The 23275-nt window shown below is 47.0% G+C and overlaps 1 protein-coding gene across 1 annotated transcript in view; it reads right to left on the reverse strand.

Annotated features, from left to right (window-relative positions):
- UBE3D (ubiquitin protein ligase E3D) overlaps nt 1-23275 on the reverse strand; it is a 493536-nt gene that overhangs the window by 285791 nt on the left and 184470 nt on the right. Inside the window, exon 6 of the mRNA XM_063916895.1 lies at nt 7444-7513. Within this exon, the coding sequence (XP_063772965.1) occupies nt 7444-7513 (70 nt within the window). The remainder of the gene's footprint in view (nt 1-7443; nt 7514-23275) is intronic.

Consider the following 23275-nt stretch of genomic DNA (forward strand, 5'->3'; position numbering starts at 1 on the left):
TGGTTAAAGACACTGATGATTGAAGAACGTGAGAGCGGTGGTTAAAGACACTAATGATTTGAAGAACTTGAGAGCGGTGGTTAAAGACACTGATGATTTGAAGAACTTGAGAGCGGTGGTTAAAGACACTGATGATTTGAAGAACTTGAGAGCGGTGGTTAAAGACAATGATGATTTGAAGAACTTGAGAGCGGTGGTTAAAGCAATGATGATTTGAAGAACTTGAGAGCGGTGGTTAAAGACACTGATGATTTGAAGAACTTGAGAGCGGTGGTTAAAGACAATGATGATTTGAAGAACTTGAGAGCGGTGGTTAAAGACACTGATAATTTGAAGAACTTGAGAGCGACGTTTAACCTGCAGCCCACGCTGACTCCAAGAAGCACTGGTGACTGGAGCGCAGTGGAACCCAGCAGCGGCTGGGAACGCTGGAAGCTGTGCAACAACTGACACCTGGAAATGCCGGAGACACTGGGGTATGCTGTAGAGAGATCCGCAGAGAACAGAAGCACTGGCATCCACTTCAGTGGAAAAGACTATACTCAGGCGCCGAGGCTCTGCCCGGCGTCTGCCTTTGAATCTCCCGCCTCCGCTGGATTGGCGGAATAGTCCGATGACGTCACCCGCTCCCCGCCCATGTGATGCCGGGTGTCATGGCGGCGCCCCTGCCCCGGGGAACCGCCGGGAGCCGCGCCAGCCAGACGCCGGAGCCCGTGGACCACCGAAGGCGGAGGCCGCAACACAGACCAGCAGGCACGCAGGGGTAAGCGCGGCAAACGCCGCCCATGGCATGTGACACCAGGACTGTATCAACCGAAGGATTAACTCACAGGAGTAGATTTACTAAAGCCTCTAAAACAGGCAAGTGGTGGTGTTGACTATAGCAACTAATCAGATTATGTTCACTATTTTTTAGAATGAAATAGAGAAATGATAACTGGAATGTGATTGGTTACTATGGACAGCATGCCCACTTGTCTGTTTTAGAAGCTTTAGTGAATCTACCTAATACTGTGGATTCACTTTCAAGTTACCTACGTTGTGAGATCTGGCAGCTGTTATAAATACCATGGTATATGTGCTCTACTAGTATGTGTTTTTCCAGATACATTCCATATACACCTCAGCCCCATACACCCATTCCTGTTTGTATGTGCACTATTTAATTATATTCTAGGCATGTATTATATATGAGTTACCCAACATATACGTTGATCGGATTTATCATCTTAATTGGTGGTTCCTATCTCTCAGATATCTGCAAAATACTAGTCATTTTCGATTACCCACTACTTATTACTAATATTACTTTTTGTTATATTTATTATTATTATAACTATTTTTATTTATTTTATATATTTCTATTATTTTCTTTATTATTTTATCCTACAAAAAAAAAAATCTATACAAAATCTCATATGAAATCTCTTACTTTTATCCGTTTTTCCTATAAATATCCATATGCCTTGTGTCCTATGTTTTATGTTGTCTGCGTTGTTTTTGTTTTGTATTATTATTTCTGTCCCTACCTTTTTGGTTTATGCTTAAATGGAGATACTTGCAAATAACAAACTGGAAGTCCCGTTTAAGAAGGGGACAAAATCAGCCTCATTAAACAGCATTAACTATAGTAAGGGCGGAAGTGACGCTCCGCATGGCATCCGAGTGTGGGCGGAAATACAAGGCCCAGCAGGGATATAATCCAGGAACATCACACTGCTCAGTTATCCTGATGAAGCCTGGGTTCAGGCGAAACCGGTCGATCTCAGCACAAGTGATTCAGTTTGCCGGCAGACTCTTGGATTTCTTCCCTTTTCAGCACCAGTGACGGAGAACTTTTCTGCATACCAGGGACAATCTTTGCTCACTACGGACACCTGTTATTACTGTGAGTAAAACTGCTCTCGTATACAACATTGACTTTGATTTCTGGACATAAGAAACGGATTTACATCCCAGCAAAGGGTGTTTTATAGAAACATTCAGGCACTTACACTCGTGCCTCATTCTCCAGTTAATCCATTTGGACATTTATTATGGGGGACGAGTAAAACGCAATTCTGTGTATCTACCCCACAAAATACCATCCTTTTTTATGTTTTGTGTTTTTGTGTTTGTCTATATGTTTTGTCCTACCTGTATAGTATACCGGTATTAGGTTATTATAATCTTTTATCTTATTATTAATAACCATTTTTTTTTATATTTACATGCTTCCTCTTGATTTTAGTATATATTGGAATACAGTTTTTCACTAAAATTTGCCACTTGTAAAGCTATATGGTAAGCGCAGTGTAACACCCACATTTTCGTTATAAATACCAGTCTTGGGCAGTATCTCGACGATAACTTATGGCAGCAGACTATCTATGATTAACAAAAATCAGTACACATGATACGTTTATTGTGGAAAACTACTGCACATCCTTACCGCAGATGTGGACATACTTTAAGCTACTGTATACTATGTAGACAAAATTTATTGGACACTGACCGCAAATAGATCAACCAGATTTTATTTATTTTGAAGGTCCACCACGTGCAGTGATTACTGCAGACGCCCTTCTTGCCAAATGTCCACAAGTTCCTGGACAACTGCAGGCGGTATGCTTTGCCATTCCATCTTAAGTACATTGACCAACTGTGACACTGAAGATCGAGTCGGCCTAGAACGCATCCGTAGCTTCAATTTGTCCCAGAGGTTCTCACTAAGGTTAAGATATGGACTCTGAGCTGGCCAGGCCACTCAGGTTATCAAATTTTATGTATGCCAGTACATCGTCAACCTGGTAACATGACAGGTGGCATTGACGTCCGGATAATGGATTTATTTCCGTAAAAATGCCACAATGTACGAAGCACAGAGATTTTTTTACAATATCTCAGTACTTAATGTGACCATGCATTAAAACCAGTATATCCCTGACAAACCAGCTGAAACAGTCCTACAGCATAACGCCGCCGCCACCACCTCCATGCTTTACCGCAGGTAAACCCAAACACGTCCATCTGATCTGGAAAGTGTAAATCGTGATTCGTCACTCTTAACACCCTGGCCCAATTGTTCCACTGTCCAGTTTTTGTTCTATTTACACCACTGTAAGCACTCGGCTGTATTCTTCTTTGTGATTAGAGGTTTATAAGCAGCTGCTATCCCATAATATCTAAGTTCATGGGCCTCGCGAAAAGTGTTCCAGCCAAAACCTGCACATTAGTGTATAATTGGAACTTGTGTACAATGGTATAAAATAGGACGACCACTGTTCTATCACAGCTCCCTAGTTAGCAGTTTTAACGGTGAGGTGCATTCCTGCAATGACCGTTCTTCTTCCACGCATTGATGACAAAAAACATAGTGGATTTAGCAAACTTTCCAACATCTGTAATGCTTCTCACACTCATACCTCCAATCAAGCTGCTTACAATGATCCCCTTTTCAAACTCGGTTAGCTCCTTCCGGCAAGCTATTTAGTTAGTAAATGATCTAATCAGTGCCCCTCTACTCGTTTTATACCTTCAGGAACACAAGTCTCCTGCAAAAGTACACCATTTCGATTGTGCGAGGATGTCCAATCACTTTTGTCTACATAGTGTACAAACATTGTGGTTTTTACTTTGTGCAGCTACTCTATTCCGAAGTTCTGTGGTAAACAATTTCATACTTACTTACTACAGTGCAGAAAATTGCTTGAAACGCATCTCTCTGATAAAAATTAATTGCACTACAAATCTCTTAAATATGTGCAGTGAGTGGCATGTTCCGAGACACGTATGCGAGTTGGAAGTTCGCATGCCAGTTTCTTAAAGATAGGAATGTGAGTGGGAACTATGGAAAAACATATATTCTATGTTCTAGCCCGGCCTCTAAACTATTCTTATGCTAATTGTCAAGTCAATCAATTCAAAGGTTTGGTCGTGATTGAGCAACAAACATATATTATATTTTTATGTATTATTAGGAATATTTCACCATAATTTGAAACCCAAAATATACTAAAACATTAAAAATGACCCATAACTTTTACACTTTGTCCTTGGTCTCACTAAACACTACATACCCTCCAACATTTTACACAGAAAAATCGGTACAAATCCCGAAAAGGGGCGTGGCCACTGGTAAAGGGGCGTGGCCACGCCCCTTTTCCTATACTTTCAATGGAAGTTTGGAGAGCCAAAAATCGGTACAGACCATAAAAAAAAAGGTACTGTACCTATTAAAAAGGTACAGTTGGAGGGTATGACACTATAGCACAGCTCCTCATAGTGACTAAAAAAAGGGAAAACTGATTTATACCAATCACAAAGCAGCAGCAAGTTTTTACATTTTCTTTTTACTTTCTAAACTTTCTTGATAGCAGTCTCCTGATAAATAATAGTATACTGGGGTGCCAAAAGTGGGTTACAGAGGGTATGAATTACCAGTGCCTAGGGAGTGTTTGGGGGGAGGGGGCTGGAAAAGTCATGGAGGAGGAGGAATGCATCCCCCTCACCACAGAGTGTACATCCACAAACTGTTTCATAAGCAAGTGTTTTTCTGCGTCCTTAAGCATCTTAGTCCACAGGCCAGACTGTATGGGGTATATTTACTAAGCTCCCGATTTTGACCGAGATGCCGTTTTTTCATCAAAGTGTCATCTCGGTAAATCTCGGTCATTTACTAAACACTAATCACGGCAGTGATGAGGGCATTCGTAATTTTTTGCTAGTTTAGGTAAAAAATTACGAATGAATACACCATCGGTCAAAACGCGGCTGTTTAAGTATGAATCTCGGTCATTTACTAAGAAGTGCAAAGCAAAAAAACACAAAACACTGCCGTGAAAAATTACAACTCGTAAAAAAGTCCTAAAAAAAAACAGACCTGCTTTTTTTATCCGTGATTTGAGATGCATGCAGGGATCCATGAGATCCGTGCATGTATATCAGTGGGAAGGGGTGTGAAAGTGCTTATTTTTGCTAAAAAAATTGCGTGGGGTCCCCCCTCCTAAGCATAACCAGCCTCGGGCTCTTTGAGCCGATCCTGGTTGCAGAAATATGGGAATAAAAATGACAGGGGTTCCCCCATATTTAAGCAACCAGCATCGGGCTCTGCGCCTGGTCCTGGTCCCAAAAATACGGGGGACAAAAAGAGTAGGGGTCCCCCGTATTTTTAAAACCAGCACCGGGCTCCACTAGCTGGACAGATAATGCCACAGCCGGGGGTCACTTTTATACAGCGCCCTGCGGCCGTGGCATCAAAAATCCAACTAGTCACCCCTGGCCGGGGTACCCTGGGGGAGTGGGGACCCCTTCAATCAAGGGGTCCCCCCCCCCAGCCACCCAAGGGCCAGGGGTGAAGCCCGAGGCTGTCCCCCCCCATCCAATGGGCTGCGTATGGGAGGGCTGATAGCCTTTGTTGTAAAATAAAAGATATTGTTTTTAGTAGCAGTACTACAAGTCCCAGCAAGCCTCCCCCGCATGCTGGTACTTGGAGAACCACAAGTACCAGCATGCGGCGGAAAAACGGGCCCGCTGGTACCTGTAGTACTACTACTAAAAAAATACCCAAAAAAAGACAAGACACACACACCGTGAAAGTATAATTTTATTACATACATACACACATACATACATACTTACCTATGGCCCCACGCAGGTCGGTCCTCTTGTCCAGTAGAATCCAAGGGTACCTGTTGAATAAATTATACTCACGAGATCCAGGGGTCCAGGCTCCTCGGCAAATCCAGGGGTAATCCACGTACTTGACAAAAAAAACAAAACGGTGTCCCGACCACGAACTGAAAGGGGACCCATGTTTGCACATGGGTCACCTTTCCACGAATGCCAGAAAGCCACTCTGACTTCTGTCTAAGTGGGTTTCTTCAGCCAATCAGGGAGTGCCACGTTGTAGCACTCTCCTGATCAGCTGTGTGGTCCTGTCCTCACTGACAGGCAGCACACGGCAGTGTTACAATGTAGCGCCTATGCGCTACATTGTAACCAATGCTGGGAACTTTCAGCTCAGCGGTGACGTCACTTTAGGTCAACCGCAGGGCAGAAAGTTCCCAGCATTGGTTACAATGTAGCGCATAGGCGCTACATTGTAACACTGCCGTGTGCTGCCTGTCAGTGAGGACAAGAGCACACAGCTGATCAGGAGAGTGCTACAACGTGGCACTCCCTGATTGGCTGAAGAAACCCACTTAGACAGAAGTCAAAGTGGGTTTCTGGCATTCGTGGGAAGGTGACCCATGTGCAAACATGGGTCCCCTTTCAGTTCGTGGTCGGGATACCGTTTTTTTATTTTTAACAAGTACGTGGATTAACCCTGGATTTGCCGAGGAGCCTGGACCCCTGGATCTCGTGAGTATAATTTATTCAACAGGTACCCTTGGATTCTACTGGACAAGAGGACCGACCTGCGTGGGGCCATAGGTAAGTATGTATGTATGTGTGTATGTATGTAATAAAATTATACTTTCACGGTGTGTGTGTCTTGTCTTTTTTTGGGTATTTTTTTAGTAGTAGTACTACAGGTACCAGCGGGCCCGTTTTTCCGCCGCATGCTGGTACTTGTGGTTCTCCAAGTACCAGCATGCGGGGGAGGCTTGCTGGGACTTGTAGTACTGCTACTAAAAACAATATCTTTTATTTTACAACAAAGGCTATCAGCCCTCCCATCCGCAGCCCATTGGATGGGGGGGGACAGCCTCGGGCTTCACCCCTGGCCCTTGGGTGGCTGGGGACCCCTTGATTGAAGGGGTCCCCACTCCCCCAGGGTACCCCGGCCAGGGGTGACTAGTTGGATTTTTGATGCCACGGCCGCAGGGCGCTGTATAAAAGTGACCCCCGGCTGTGGCATTATCTGTCCAGCTAGTGGAGCCCGGTGCTGGTTTTAAAAATACGGGGGACCCCTACTCTTTTTGTCCCCCGTATTTTTGGGACCAGGACCAGGCGCAGAGCCCGATGCTGGTTGCTTAAATATGGGGGAACCCCTGTCATTTTTTCCCCCATATTTTTGCAACCAGGATCGGCTCAAAGAGCCCGAGGCTGGTTATGCTTAGGAGGGGGGACCCCACGCATTTTTTTTTTTATTTTACATTGTTTAATTAAATAAATAAAAAATAAGAACCCCAGCACGGATCACACAGATCCGGCCGAGATGGATTGTAAAAAAAAACGGCAGTGTTTTGCTAATCACTGCCGTAAAATTAGGTAAAAAAACACGAATGACATCGACATCGGAAGAAAAGAAAAACCCGAATACGACAGCTTAGTAAATCCATCGTAATCAATTCAAAAAGTTGCAGTTTTACACTGTCGATGTCATTCGTGATTGAACTTTGACCTTTTTTCGGAAATTACGAATCTTAGTAAATTTACCCCTATGAGTGTACATTAAAAAAAATGACAACAATCTTTCGAAAAAACAAAAAACTATAGAGTGTAATGTATTACGCTTACCTTGAAATCATGGTGTATGCTTGACACGATGGAAGAATCATTACCTCAGTGATGTAATACTTAACAGTGTCTAAAAAGCAAGAGTTAAGAACAATAAGACTAAACATGAAACAGAACACTTTCTGTAGATTTATTCAAGCCATTAACAATAATATGCATAGTAAACAAAAGCCAAAATCTGTGTATACAGAATAAAATAAGATTTTACTCACCGGTAAATCTATTTCTCGTAGTCCGTAGTGGATGCTGGGGACTCCGTAAGGACCATGGGGAATAGCGGCTCCGCAGGAGACTGGGCACAGCTAAGAAAGAATTAGGACTACCTGGTGTGCACTGGCTCCTCCCACTATGCCCCTCCTCCAGACTTCAGTAAGGATACTGTGCCCGGAAGAGCTGACACAATAAGGAAAGGATTTTGAATCCCGGGTAAGACTCATACCAGCACACCAATCACACTGTATAACTCGTGATATTATACCCAGTTAACAGTATGAACATAACAGAGCCTCTCAACAGATGGCTCAACCATAACCCTTTTAGTTAACAATAACTATATACAAGTATTGCAGACAGTCCGCACTTGTGACGGGCGCCCAGCATCCACTACGGACTACGAGAAATAGATTTACCGGTGAGTAAAATCTTATTTTCTCTAACGTCCTAGTGGATGCTGGGGACTCCGTAAGGACCATGGGGATTATACCAAAGCTCCCAAACGGGCGGGAGAGTGCGGATGACTCTGCAGCACCGAATGAGAGAACTCAAGGTCCTCCTCAGCCAGGGTATCAAATTTGTAGAATTTTGCAAACGTGTTTGCCCCTGACCAAGTAGCAGCTCGGCAAAGTTGTAAAGCCGAGACCCCTCGGGCAGCCGCCCAAGAAGAGCCCACTTTCCTCGTGGAATGGGCTTTTACAGATTTAGGCTGCGGCAGGCCAGCCACAGAATGCGCAAGCTGAATTGTGCTACAAATCCAGCGAGCAATAGTCTGCTTTGAAGCAGGAGCACCCATCTTGTTTGGTGCACACAGGATAAACAGCGAGTCAGTCTTCCTGACTCCAGCCGTCCTGGAAACATAAATTTTCAAGGCCCTGACTACGTCCAGTAACTTGGAGTCCTCCAAGTCCCTAGTAGCCGCAGGCACCACGATAGGTTGGTTCTAAAAAGCTGATACCACCTTAAGAGGAAACTGGGGACTAGTCCTCAATTCTGCCCTATCCATATGAAAAATCCAATAGGGGCTTTTGCATGACAAAGCCGCCAATTTTGCCACCCGCCTTGCCGAAGCCAAGGCCAAAAGCATGACCACTTTCCACGTGAGATATTTTAAATCCACGGTTTTGAGTGGCTCAAACCAATGTGACTTTAGGAAACCCAACACCACGTTGAGGTCCCACGGTGCCACTGGAGGCACAAAAGGAGGCTGAATATGCAGCACTCCCTTGACAAATGTCTGAACTTCAGGCAGGGAAGCCAGTTCCATTTTGGAAGAAAATCGATAGAGCCGAAATCTGGACCTTAATGGAACCCAATTGTAGGCCCATAGTCACCTCTGACTGTAGGAAGTGCAGAAATCGACCTAGCTGAAACTTCTCCTTTGGGGCCTTCCTGGCCTCACAGTACGCAACATATTTCCGCCATATGCGGTGATAATGGTTAGCGTTCACTTCTTTCCTAGCTTTAAATAGCGTAGGGATAACTTCCTCCGGAATTCCCTTTTCCTTCAGGATCCGGCGTTCAACCGCCATGCCGTCAACGCAGCCGCGGTACGTCTTGAAACAGACAGGCCCCCTGCTGCAGCAGGTCCTGTCTGAGCGGCAGAGGCCATAGGTCCTCTGAGATCATTTCTTGGAGTTCTGGTTACCAAGCTCTTCTTGGCCAACCCGGAACAATGAGTATATTTCTTACTCCTCTCCTTATTATTATTCTTATTACCCTGGGTAAGAGAGGCAGAGAAGGGAACACATACACCGACTGGTACACCCACGGTGTTTCCAGAGCGTCCACAGCTATTGCCTGAGGGTCCTTGACCTGGCGCAATATCTTTGTAACTTTTAGTTGAGGCGGGACGCCATCATGTCCACCTGTGGCCTCTCCCAACGGTGTACAATCATTTGGAAGACTTCTGGATGAAGTCCCCACTCTCCCGGGTGGAGGTCGTGTCTTCTGAGAAAGTCTGCTTCTCAGTTGTCCACTCCGGGAATGAACACTGCTGACAGTGCTAACACATGATTTTCCGCCCATCGGAGAATCCTTGTGGCTTCTGCCATCGCCATCCTGCTTCTTGTGCCGCCCTGTCGTGTACATGAGCGACCGCCGTGATGTTGTCTGACTGGATCAGCACCGGCCGGTGTTGAAGCAGGGTCTAGCCTGACTTAGGGCATTGTAAATGGCCCTTAGTTCCAGAATATTTATGTGTAGGGAAGTCTCCTGACTTTTCCATAGCCTTGGAAGTTTCTTCCCTGTGTGACTGCCCCCCAGCCTCGAAGGCTGGCATCCGTGGTCACCAGGACCCAGTCCTGTATGCCGAATCTGCGGCCCCCTAGAAGATGAGCACTCTGCAGCCACCACAACAACGACACCCTGGCCCTTGGAGACAGGGTTATCCGCCGATGCATCTGAAGATGCGACCCAGACCACATGTCCAACAGATCCCACTGGAAAATCCTTGAATGGGACCTGGCGAATGGAATTTCTTCGTAAGAAGCTACCATCCTTCCCAGGGCTCGCGTGCATTGATGCACCGACACCTGTATACGTATTAGGAGGTCTCTGTCTAGAGACGACAACTCCTTGGACTTCTCCTCCGGGAGAAACCCTTTTTATCCTGTTCTGTGTCCAGAACCATACTCAGGAACAGTAGACGCATCGTAGGAACCAGCTGCGACTTTGGAATATTCAGAATTCAGCCGTGCTGTTGTAGCACTTCCCGAGATAGTGCTACTCCGCCGAACAACTGCTCCCTGGACCTCGCCTTTATAAGGAGATCGTCCAAGTACGGGATAATTATTTCGGCCATTACCTTGGTAAATACCTCGGTGCCGGGGACAGACCAACGGCAACGTCTGGAATTGGTAATGACAATCCTGTACCACAATTTTGAGGTACTCCTGGTGAAAAGGGTAAATAGGGACATGCAGGTAAGTATCCTTGATGTCCAGTGATACCCTCCAGGCTTGCAATAATCGCCCTGAGCGATTCCATTTCGAACTTGAACCTTCGTATATAAGTGTTCAAGGCTTTCAATTTTAGAATGGGTCTCACCGAACCGTCTGGTTTCGGTACCACAACATTTTGGAATAGTAACCCCGGCCTTGTTGAAGGAGGGGTACCTAGATTTCACCTGCTGGATGTGCAGCTTGTGAATTTCCGCCAGTACTACCTTTCTCCGAGGGCAGCAGGCAAAGCTGAGGTGAGGTAACGGCGAGGGGGAGTCGCCTCGAACTCCAGCCTGTATCCCTGTGATACTATTTGCAGAACCTAGGGATCCACCTGTGGGCAAACCCACTGGTCCCTGAAGTTCCCGAGACGCGCCCCTACCGCACCTGTCTCCATGTGCCTTTTATAGGCAGCATCACCTGTCCACTGCCGGGTTTCTAATACCCTCCTGGCAGAATGGACATTGCATTAATTCTGGATGCCAGCCGGCAAATATCCCTCTGTGCATCCTTTATATATAAGACAACGTCTTTAATATGCTCTATGTTAGCAAACTATTTTTCCTGTCTTAGAGTATTAATATTATCTGACAGGGTATCAGACCACGCTGCAGCAGCACTATTTATGCTGAGGCGATTGCAGGTCTCAGTATATAACCTGAGTGTGTTTCAGGATAGTCTCCTGCTTTTTATCAGCAGGCTCCTTCAAGGTGGCCGTACCCTAAGACGGCAGTGCCACCTTTTTTGACAAACGTGTGAGCGCCTTATCCAATCTAAGGGATATCTCCCAACGTGACCTATCCTCTGGCGGGAAAGGGTACGCCATCAGTAACTTTTTAGAAATTACCAGTTTCTTATTGGGGGAACCCACGCTACTTTACACACTTCATTCATTCATCTGATGGGGGAACAAAACACTGGCTGCTTTTTCTCCCCAAAAATAAAACCCCTTTTATGTGGTACTTGGGTTCATGTCAGAAATGCGTAACACATTTTTTATTGCCGAGATCATGTAACGGATGTTCCTAGTGGATTGTGTATATGTCTCAATCTCGTCGACACTGGAGTCAGACTCCGTGTCGACATCTGTGTCTGCCATCTGAGGTAACGGGCGCTTTTTTGAGCCCCTGATGGCCTTTGAGATGCCTGGGCAGGCGCGGGCTGAGAAGCCGGCTGTCCCACAGCTGTTTTACGTCATCCAGCCTTGTAAGGAGTTGATATTGTCGTATAATACCTTCCACCTATCCATCCACTCTGGTGTCGGCCCCACAGGGGACGACATCCCATTTATCGGCCTCTGCTCCACCTCCACGTAACCTTCCTCATCCCACATGTCGACACAGCCATACCGACACACAGCACACACACAAGGAATGCTCTGACTGAGGACAGGACCCCACAAAGTCCTTTGGGGAGACAGAGAGAGAGTATGCCAGCACACACCAGAGCGCTATATAATGCAGGGATTAACACTATAACTGAGTGATTTTTCCCCCAATAGCTGTTTGTATAAACAATATTGCACCTAAATTTAGTGCCCCCCCCTCTCTTTTTAACCCTTTGAGCCTGAAAACTACAGGGGAGAGCCTGGGGAGCTGTCTTCCAGCTGCACTGTGAAGAGAAAATGGCGCCATTGTGCTGAGGGAGATAGCTCCGCCCCTTTTTCGCTGACTTTTCTCCCGCTTTTTTATGGATTCTGGCAGGGGTATTTATCACATATATAGCCTCTGGGGCTATATATTGTGATATATTTGCCCAGCGCCCTGCACCCTCAGTGACCGGAGTGTGAAGTGTGTATGAGGAGCAATGGCGCACAGCTGCAGTACTGTGCGCTACCTTGGTGAAGACTGATGTCTTCTGCCGCCGATTTTCCGGATTTCTTCTTGCTTCTGGCTCTGTAAGGGGGCCGGCGGCGCGGCTCCGGGACCGAACACCAATGGCCGGTTCCATGCGGTCGATCCCTCTGGAGCTAATGGTGTCCAGTAGCCTAAGAAGCCCAAGCTACCACCAGTTAGGTAGGTTCGCTTCTTCTCCCCTTAGTCCCTCGCTGCAGTGAGTCTGTTGCCAGCAGATCTCACTGTAAAATAAAAAACCTAAAATATACTTTCTCTCTAGGAGCTCAGGAGAGCCCCTAGTGTGCATCCAGCTCAGCCGGGCACAGGATTCTAACTGAAGTCTGGAGGAGGGTCATAGTGGGAGGAGCCAGTGCACACCAGGTAGTCCTAATTCTTTCTTAGCTGTGCCCAGTCTCCTGCGGAGCCGCTATTCCCCATGGTCCTTACGGAGTCCCCAGCATCCACTAGGACGTTAGAGAAAAGGAGATTTACGGTAGACTTACCATGGTTAAATCACTTTCTGCGAGGTACACTGGGTTCCACAGGGAAAACATTGGGATGTAGAGATGGCTCTTGATCCAGAGGCAGCAAAATGCTAAAGCTTTAGACTATCCCAGGATGCATTGCAGGGCCTCTTCTATATAACACCGCCTCCAGGCACTGTGAGCTCAGTTGTAGTTAACCAGTCCAATGCAGGAGCAGGTAAAAGAGAAGGCAGATGTTATTCACATAGAACCACGTTCTCACGACAGGAGAAGGGACTAGTGGCTAATGCCATACAAACCCAAATAAACTAAGTGCGTCAGGTTGGGCGCCCTGTGGAACACAGTGTACCTCGCAGAAAGAGATTTAACCATGGTAAGTCTACCATAAATCTCCTTTTCTGCAGCGGGGTACACTGTGTTCCACAGGGAAAACATCGGGGGATGTCCTAAGCATCCTGGGAGGTGGAAGTATCAAAAGCATAAAACCTAATGAACGTGTTCACTAAGGACCACGTAGCCGCCTTGCACAATTGTTCTGCAGACACGCCACGGCGAGCAGCCCAAGAAGGTCCAACAGACCGAGTAAAATGGGCCTTATTAGCAGCAGGAGCCGGAAGCCCAGCATGCGCATAACATTGTGTAATCACCATTCTAATCAATCTGGCCAAGGTTTGCTTATTCGCAGGCCAGCCACGTTTGTGGAAACCAAAAAGAACAAAAAGTATAACTGACCTCCTGATAGAGGCAGTCCTCTCCACATAAACACGGAGAGCCCTTACCACATCCAAAGACGGTTCTTTGGAGAACAAATCAGAAGAGATGAAGGCCAGAACCACAATCTCTTGGTTTAGGTGAAAAGATGACACCACTATAGGCAAATAACCGGAATGAGTTCGGAGAACTGTGCGGTCATGATGAAATATCAGAAAGGGCAGACGACAGGACAAAACGCCAAAGTCTGAAACCCTTCTGGCAGAGGCAAAAGCCAATAAGAAAAGGACCTTAGCAGTAAGCCATTTAAGGTCCACTGACTCAAGAGGTTCAAACGGAGACTCTTGCAGGGCATTCAGGACAACAGACAGATCCCATTGAGCCACAGGGAGGCCAGACGAAGTCCTAAATCGAGGCCTTGTTGCAGAAAAGCCAGAAGTCTGGAAGTACTAAACTTGTAAGCATTTTAATTCTTAGCAGCACACCAGGTGAAGTAAGAATTCCAGACCCTGTAATAAATCTGTGCAGAAGCCAGCTTGCGGGCCTTTAGCATAGTTTGGATAAATGCTTCAGAGAAACCGTTGGCCCTCAGGAGTGAAGCTTCAAGAGCCATGCCCTCAAAGCCAGTCTGGACAGGTCTGGGTAGACACAAGGGCCCTGAACGAGGAGGTCTGGGCATTGAGGAAGTAGAAGAGGACGCTGTATCGATAGACCCTGCAGGTCTGAGAACCAATGCTGTCTGGGCAACGCAGGAGCAACTAGAAGTAGTATTCCTCCTTCTTGCTTGAACTTCTATAGTACCCTGGGCAGGAGTGACACTGGAGGGAACACGTAGGGCAGCCGAAAGTTCCATGGAATTGCCATAGCATCCACGAACGCTGCTTGAGGATCCCTTGTTCTTGAACTGAAGACCGGAACTTTGTGATTGTGTCGAGACGCCATCAGGTCTACATCTGGTAGGCCCCACTTGTCCACTAGGAGTTGAAAGACTTCTGGATGAAGACTCCACTATCCGGCATGCACGTACTGACGACTGAGGAAGTCTGCTTCCCATCTGAGGACCCCCGGAATGAACACTGCCTATATTGCTGGCAGATGGCATTCCGCCCAACGAAGGATTTTTGACACTTCTATCATTGCCATGCGGCTTTGAGTGCCGCCATGATGATTTATGTAAGCCACCATGGTGGCGTTGTCTGATTGTACTTGAACAGGCCTGTTCTGTATCAGAGGCAGGGCAAGAGTCAAAGCATTTAACACTGCCCGCAATTCCAGAATGTTTATCAGGAGGAGAGATTCCTCCCTGGTCCACCGACCCTGGAGAGAGTGCTGCTCCAGCACCGTGCCCCAACCCCTCAGACTGGCGTCCGTAGTCTGGAGGACCCAGTTGGGAATCCAGAAGGGACGGCCCCTGCTCAACTGCTGGTCCTGTAACCACCAGTCAGTGACAGACGAACCTCCGGAGTCAAGGAGATCATTTGAGACCTGATCCGATGAGGCAGGCCATCTCACTTGGAAAGAATTAACCTCTGTATAGGGCAGGAATGAAATTGAGCGTACTCTACCATGTCGAACGCCGACACCATGAGGCCTAGTACTTGCATCGCCGAGTGTATCAACACTCTTGGGCGAGAAAGAAAGCATCGTATCATGTTCTGAAGTTTCAGGACTTTCTCTGGAGACAGAAACAGTCTTTGACTGTGTGTGTTCAGCAGTGCCCCCAGGTGCACCATGCTCCGAGCAGGGACCAGCGAGGACGTCTTCCAGTTGACGAGCCACCCGTGGGCTTGTAGGAAGTTTACCGCCAGTTGTAGATGACTGAGGAGGACATCTTGGGAGTTCTCCAGGATCAGCAAGTCTTCCACATACAACAGGATCCTGATTCCCCGACAATGCAGACGAACCGTCATCACGGCCATAACCTTGGTGAAGATCCGAGGGGCCGGGGCCAGTCAAAACGGCAGAGCCTGGAACTGATAATGAAGGATGCCAATAGCAAACCGCAGATATCGCTGATGCGATATGGCAATAGGTATATCCTGATAGGTATTTGCATATCCAGGCATACCATATAATCTCTGGGTTCCATGGCCAGTACAATCGAGTGCAGCGTTTCCATACGGAACATGGACACTCTCACAAATTTGTTCAGTGATTTGAGGTTGAGTATAGGCCGGAAAGACCCATCGGAACAAGAAACAGGGTTGAGTAGTATCCTCCGCCTCTCTAGGACAGGGGTACCGGCACTACCACTCCTTTATCCAGGAGGGAATGCACAACCAGGTGTAGAGCTTGTGCCTTTAACGGGTCCAAAGGGATAACCGTCGTTCGGAACTGGTGAGGGGGACGTCTCTGGAAAGAGACTGCGTACCTGTGAGAGACGACTTCTTGCACCCATGCGTCTGAAGTGGTCTTTAACCAGACCTGGGTGAATTGCAGAAGTCGGCCTCCCACCCTGGGATCCCCCAGGGGGAGGCCCGCCCCGTCATGCAGCAGGCTTGACTTGTTTGGAAGAAGGCTGACAGGTGGCCCAGGATTGTTTTGCTTTGGGCTTCGTGGTTTTGGGAGCACGAGTCTGTCTCGGGTATGCCTGACCTTTTGCTTTCCCTTGAGGTCGAAAGGAACGAAAAGTGGTACTCTTTGCCTTCTGTGCAGAAGGATTAGTATTTGGGAGAAACACAGTCTTAGCAGTCGCTAAGTCAGTAACAATCTTATTCAGATTGCCCCAAACAGGATGTATCCCTTAAAAGGGAGTACCTCGAAGGTCTTTTTGGAGTCCAGGTCCACCTTCCATGACCTCAACCACAGAATTCGGCGAGCCAGGATGGACGTAGTCAACGCCTTGGCCGCCATTACACCTGCCTCAGAGGACGCCTCCTGAATGTAGTGGGAGGTGGTTGCAATATGAGACAGATACTGTCTGGCAGTGTCAGTTCTATCCTGAGGCAGCTCTTCCTCTATTGCCTGAACCCATGTTTCAATTCCTTTTGCGGCTCAGGAGGATGCTATTGTGGGTCTATGTACAGCACCTGTAAGGGAGTAAATAGACTTCAGGCATCCTTCGACACTCTTATCTGTCGGTTCCTTCAGTGAGGTGACAGTGGTGACAGGCAGAGTAGATGACACCACAAGACGGGTGACATGGGAATACACCGGCGGTAGATTTTCCTACTTGTTACACAACTCACCAGAGAGATGATAACAAGCTAGCATATTTTTAGACAGGGAGAATTTCTTTCCTGCAGAAGACCAGGGTTCTGTCAACCAAATGTTCAGAATGTGGTAAGACTACTTTAGTTACCTTCTGAAGGTTACATTTATCAGGTTTCTTAGACGCAATAGTGGGATCTACATCATCATCGATTTGTAGAATCAGCTTAATATCCTCCACTAGGTCAGGGACATCAACTTGCGTTGTAGTTTCCTCGTCAGAAGCGATCAGTGTCTGACAGATAAGTATACTCACCATCCTCATTAGAAGTATCATCTTAGATATTAGTGGATTGTGTGGAGGAGGCGGCTCACTTAGATGACCCCTTGACCGCAGAGGGATGTGGGGTAGGTTTTTGTCTAAACAAAGATTGATTCAATTGTTGTACCTGGGTAGACAGAGTATCCGCCCAGGGCGGATTAACCATAGGGACAATATGTGGCTGCAATGGCACAGGAGGTCCCATAGGGGGCATAAGGTGTGTCACAAGCGTATTAAGCATAGATGAGAACGCCGCCCAAGGTGGCTCCTGATTGGCTACAGGAAAAGCAGACTAACTAGTAGATGTATGGCACATATTAAACAGACTATCATTCAAAGCTTCCCCCTCAGGCAAATCCCTGGTGCATGCACTGCATGATACAGGAGCGTCTGCGGATTTCCCACCCTTTGTGTTAGACATTTCAGTGAATGTAAACGCAGAGCGTATGAGTACAATACAGCCAGATAGAGTACAATACCTGCGAATAAATCCCCTAGTATGTGACAGCGTACACAGTACACAACACCAGCGTCTAAATCCGGTACTATGGGGCTGCATTCACAGTACACAACACCAGCGAATAAATCCGGTATGATGTGACTGAGTACACAGTAGAATACACTTAACGGTAAATACTGTGCAGCACTATATATAAGTCCCTGACGCACCTAGTCCTAGGGTACACAATACAGTGATAGCAAATACAGGCACACACAGTCACAGTGACAATGCAGATAATTATTTTAGTCAGACAATAAAACTGCACTGGACTAGATATATATATATATATATATATATATATATATATATATATATATATATACACACACACATACATACATACATACATACATACACACACACACAGTGTATATATATATATATATATATATATATATCTGAAAGAAAGTAATGAAAATAGACGCCTCCTAGTGTGATATTACAAATGTTAGGTGACCTTCACCCTCAGTAACACCCTAGTGAATTGGAGGTGTACCGTTAGTGGTGGAATTCCAACCACCTCTTGATAGATTGATTATAAACCACACAATATCACGGTTCTGGTACAGGTTTCGACGTCGGTGTCATCAATGCCAGTAGTATCTCAGTAGTCAATCATAGATTCCACCTCCAAACCTCTGCAATGAAATCACCAGGACCAGGCTTACTAACCCTCTGGCAGAGAACATCCATATATATAAAAATGCGCGGTCTGAGATCTGATGTATATATCAGAATACTCGTACAATATATTCTGGTAGAGGTACACTTGTTCTTAACTAACGCTGTCTTAAAATGACATGTAGAATACTTAAGTGTCTGTAGAATCACAGTGCTGATAAATCAGGCGGATTTACAGAGGAGACCTTGCCCTGCAGTCCCGAAGACCAGTCGCAGCTAATGTGAGAAGATGGCACCCAGCGTTTCAGTCAGGGAGAGTGTGAGGCAGCTCCAGAGCGGGAACACCAGCAGTAGATGGCGCCCGGAGCTGGGGGAAAGGGCTACAAGTCAAGCGCCTTATCCCCTATGCTGGTACACACCACCTGGTACTATGGAGCCTTATTAAACATGGATAATGTTTTATCCGACCTGTGCTCCCCTGCCCTGGTGGATATAGTGGGGTCCCTCTACAGTCACAGTGTCCATGCCAGCGCTGCGGTCCGTTTCCGGAGACTGCAACCGGAACGCAATGTAATGGCGGGATGCCTGGGGGACCCTCTAACCTCCTCCCTTAGTAGCAGCCACGCGATCCAGGAGAGCGTCTGTGGTGGTGTGCCTAGGAACCGGAGCGCCTCCGCCGCAAGTACCCCGGAACAGAGCCAGCGGGTGTATGCGACGCCTCTGGGGAGGTGATGGAGCCGCAGCACAGTATGTCACACTGACATATTATGTGCTGCAGCCTTAGAAGTCTTCTAAATAGCTGCCCCCCCTTATGCAGGCACCAACTCTAAAACTGAGCTCACAGTGCCCGGAGGTGGGGTTATATAGAGGAAGCCCAGAAATGCATCCGGGACAGTCTAAAGCTTTAGCCTGTTGGTGCCTCTGGATCAAGATTCATCTCTACACCCCAATGTTTTCCCTGTGGAACACAGTGTACCCCGCTGCAGAAAAAATTAATTGGTATAAAACTTAAGACAAAAAGCAAAAACTCCTAACAATGAGGAGCCTTTAACAAATGTGGTGAAAAGAAGAAAAAAAGTATACCCTGTGTTTCAACATCCTTGTAGATATCCCCACAAAATCCCCTGCCTCTAAACTCCTTAACCTCACCTCCTCACTTGGGGGTAAATTTACTAAGATTCGTAATTTCCGAAAAAAGGTCAAAGTTCAATCACGAATGACATCGACAGTGTAAAACTGCAACTTTTTGAATTGATTACGATGGATTTACTAAGCTGTCGTATTCGGGTTTTTCTTTTCTTCCGATGTCGATGTCATTCGTTTTTTTTAACCTATTTTTACGGCAGTGATTAGCAAAACACTGCCGTTTTTTTTTACAATCAATCTCGGCCGGATCTGTGTGATCCGTGCTGGGGTTCTTATTTTTTTTTTTTTTAATTAAACAATGTAAAATCCCAAAAAAAAAATGCGTGGGGTCCCCCCTCCTAAGCATAACCAGCCTCGGGCTCTTTGAGCCGATCCTGGTTGCAGAAATATGGGGACAAAATTGACAGGGGTTCCCCCATATTTAAGCAACCAGCATCGGGCTCTGCGCCTGGTCCTGGTTCCAAAAATACGGGGGACAAAAAGAGTAGGGGTCCCCCGTATTTTTAAAACCAGCACCGGGCTCCACTAGCTGGACAGATAATGCCACAGCCGGGGGTCACTTTTATACAGTGCCCTGCGGCCGTGGCATCAAAAATCCAACTAGTCACCCCTGGCCGGGGTACCCTGGGGGAGTGGGGACCCCTTCAATCAAGGGGTCCCCCCCCCCCCAGCCACCCAAGGGCCAGGGGTGAAGCCCGAGGCTGTCCCCCCCCATCCAATGGGCTGCGGATGGGGAGGCTGATAGCCATTTGTGATAATGAAAAGATATTGTTTTTAGTAGCAGTACTACAAGTCCCAGCAAGCCTCCCCCGCATGCTGGTACTTGGAGAACCACAAGTACCAGCATGCGGCGGAAAAACGGGCCCGCTGGTACCTGTAGTACTACCACTAAAAAAATACCCAAAAAAACACAAGACACACACACCGTGAAAGTATAATTTTATTACATACATACACACATACATACATACTTACCTTATGTTCTCACGCAGGTCGGTCCTCTTCTCCAGTAGAATCCAAGGGCTACCTGTTGAAGAAATTCTACTCACCAGATCCAGTGGTCCAGGCTCCTCGGCAAATCCAGGGATAATCCACGTACTTGAATAAAACAAAAAAACGGTTGCCCGACCTCGAACTGAAAGGTGACCCATGTTTGCACATGGGTCACCTTTCCACGAATGCCAGAAACCCACTTTGCCTTCTGACTAAGTGGGTTTCTTCAGCCAATCAGGGAGTGCCACGTTGTAGCACTCTCCTGATCAGCTGTGTGCTCCTGTCCTCACTGACAGGCAGCACACGGCAGTGTTACAATGTAGCGCCTATGCGCTACATTGTAACCAATGATGGGAACTTTCTGCCCTGCGGTTGACCTAAAGTGACGTCACCGCTGAGCAGAAAGTTCCCAGCATTGGTTACAATGGAGCGCATAGGCGCTACATTGTAACACTGCCGTGTGCCGCCTGTCAGTGAGGACAGCAGCACACAGCTGATCAGGAGAGTGCTACAACGTGGCACTCCCTGATTGGCTGAAGAAACCCACTTAGACAGAAGTCAAAGTGGGTTTCTGGCATTCGTGGGAAGGTGACCCATGTGCAAACATGGGTCCCCTTTCAGTTCGTGGTCGGGACACCGTTTTTTTTTATTTATTCAAGTACGTGGATTAACCCTGGATTTGCCGAGGAGCCTGGACCCATGGATCTGGTGAGTAGAATTTCTTCAACAGGTAGCCCTTGGATTCTACTGGAGAAGAGGACCGACCTGCGTGAGAACATAAGGTAAGTATGTATGTATGTGTGTATGTATGTAATAAAATTATACTTTCACGGTGTGTGTGTCTTGTGTTTTTTTGGGTATTTTTTTAGTGGTAGTACTACAGGTACCAGCGGGCCCGTTTTTCCGCCGCATGCTGGTACTTGTGGTTCTCCAAGTACCAGCATGCGGGGGAGGCTTGCTGGGACTTGTAGTACTGCTACTAAAAACAATATCTTTTCATTATCACAAATGGCTATCAGCCTCCCCATCCGCAGCCCATTGGATGGGGGGGGACAGCCTCGGGCTTCACCCCTGGCCCTTGGGTGGCTGGGGGGGGGGGACCCCTTGATTGAAGGGGTCCCCACTCCCCCAGGGTACCCCGGCCAGGGGTGACTAGTTGGATTTTTGATGCCACGGCCGCAGGGCGCTGTATAAAAGTGACCCCCGGCTGTGGCATTATCTGTCCAGCTAGTGGAGCCCGGTGCTGGTTTTAAAAATACGGGGGACCCCTACTCTTTTTGTCCCCCGTATTTTTGGGACCAGGACCAGGCGCAGAGCCCGATGCTGGTTGCTTAAATATGGGGGAACCCCTGTCATTTTTTTCCCCATATTTCTGCAACCAGGATCGGCTCAAAGAGCCCGAGGCTGGTTATGCTTAGGAGGGGGGACCCCACGCAATTTTTTTGGCAAAAATAAGCACTTTCCCACCCCTTCCCACTGATATACATGCACGGATCTCATGGATCCCTGCATGCATCTCAAATCACGGAAAAAAAAAGCAGGTCTGTTTTTTTTAGGAATTTTTTACGAGTTGTAATTTTTCACGGCAGTGTTTTGTGTTTTTTTGCTTTGCACTTCTTAGTAAATGACCGAGATTCATATCTAAACAGGCGTAATTTGACCGATGGTGTATTCATTCGTAATTTTTTACCTGAACTAGCAAAAAATTACGAATGCCCTCATCACTGCCGTGATTAGTGTTTAGTAAATGACCGAGATTAACCGAGATGACACTTTGAAGAAAAAACGGCATCTCGGTCAAAATCGGGAGCTTAGTAAATATACCCCTTGGTGTCTCCCAGTGGACCTCCTCATCCTCCCATGCGAATGGGAGCTCACTGCACCTGGTGTTCACTCACCGCTGTGATATTTCTCCAACTCCCCATTTCCTCTCACTTGCTCTCCTTTAACCTCTCTCTCTCTCTGCTTTCCCATCTCTACCTCCTAAGGTTACCATCACTAAGCATAACATTGAGGCTACTGACACCACTTTCCTATCCTCCCTGTTTGACTATATTCTCTCTCTTATGCCCTAAACAAGCCACTTCCCTATACAATGCATCCCTTACTTCTGCTCTTGACTTTGTCGCTCCACCAACCACTATACCCTCACAAATTAACACCTCAACCCTAGCACACCAAATGCACCAGATATCTTCAAAAATGCTCACGTACTGCTGAGCGACACTGGAGGAAATCACGCTCTAAGGCAGAATTCCTCAATTTCAAATGTATCATCACATCCTTCAGTGCTGCCCTTTCCCTCACTAAACAGTCATCTCCTCCCAGTATTTCAACCCTCGGCGCCTCTTTGCCACTCTCAACTCCTCTGCCCACATTCACCTCGTCTTCCCTCCTCACTCTCTGCTCTTGACTTTGCCACTTACTTCACATCCAAAATAGACTCCATATATCAGGACATCACATCACACCAGACCATCAGCCTCCTCTCATCCCTTACCAGCCCTCCCAATCCCTCTAACCAACTCTGACATCTTTCTCCCATGCATCTGGTGAGGAAGACATGGCCCTAATCCGTTCCTCTCCCATCACCACCTCCCCACTTGACCCTATCCCCTCCCGCCTCCTCCGCTACCTCTCTCCTTCTGCCTGTTCCCATCGTTCTCACCTTCTCAATCTCTCCCTCTCAACAGACACTGTACCCTCTACCTTCAAGCATGCACTCATCTCTCCTATTCTTAAAAAACCTACCCTTGATCCAACCACTCTCTCCAACTCCCACTCGCCTCCCTTTTGCCTCCAAACACATTGAGCATATTGTCTACAACCGCCTTACTTCCTTTCTTTCCTCAAACTCACTGCTTGACCCATTCTAGTCTGGCTTCCGTTCTCTCCACACCACTAAAACTGCC

This window comes from Pseudophryne corroboree, chromosome 4 (assembly GCF_028390025.1).
Source record: "Pseudophryne corroboree isolate aPseCor3 chromosome 4, aPseCor3.hap2, whole genome shotgun sequence".
Lineage (NCBI taxonomy): Eukaryota > Metazoa > Chordata > Amphibia > Anura > Myobatrachidae > Pseudophryne > Pseudophryne corroboree.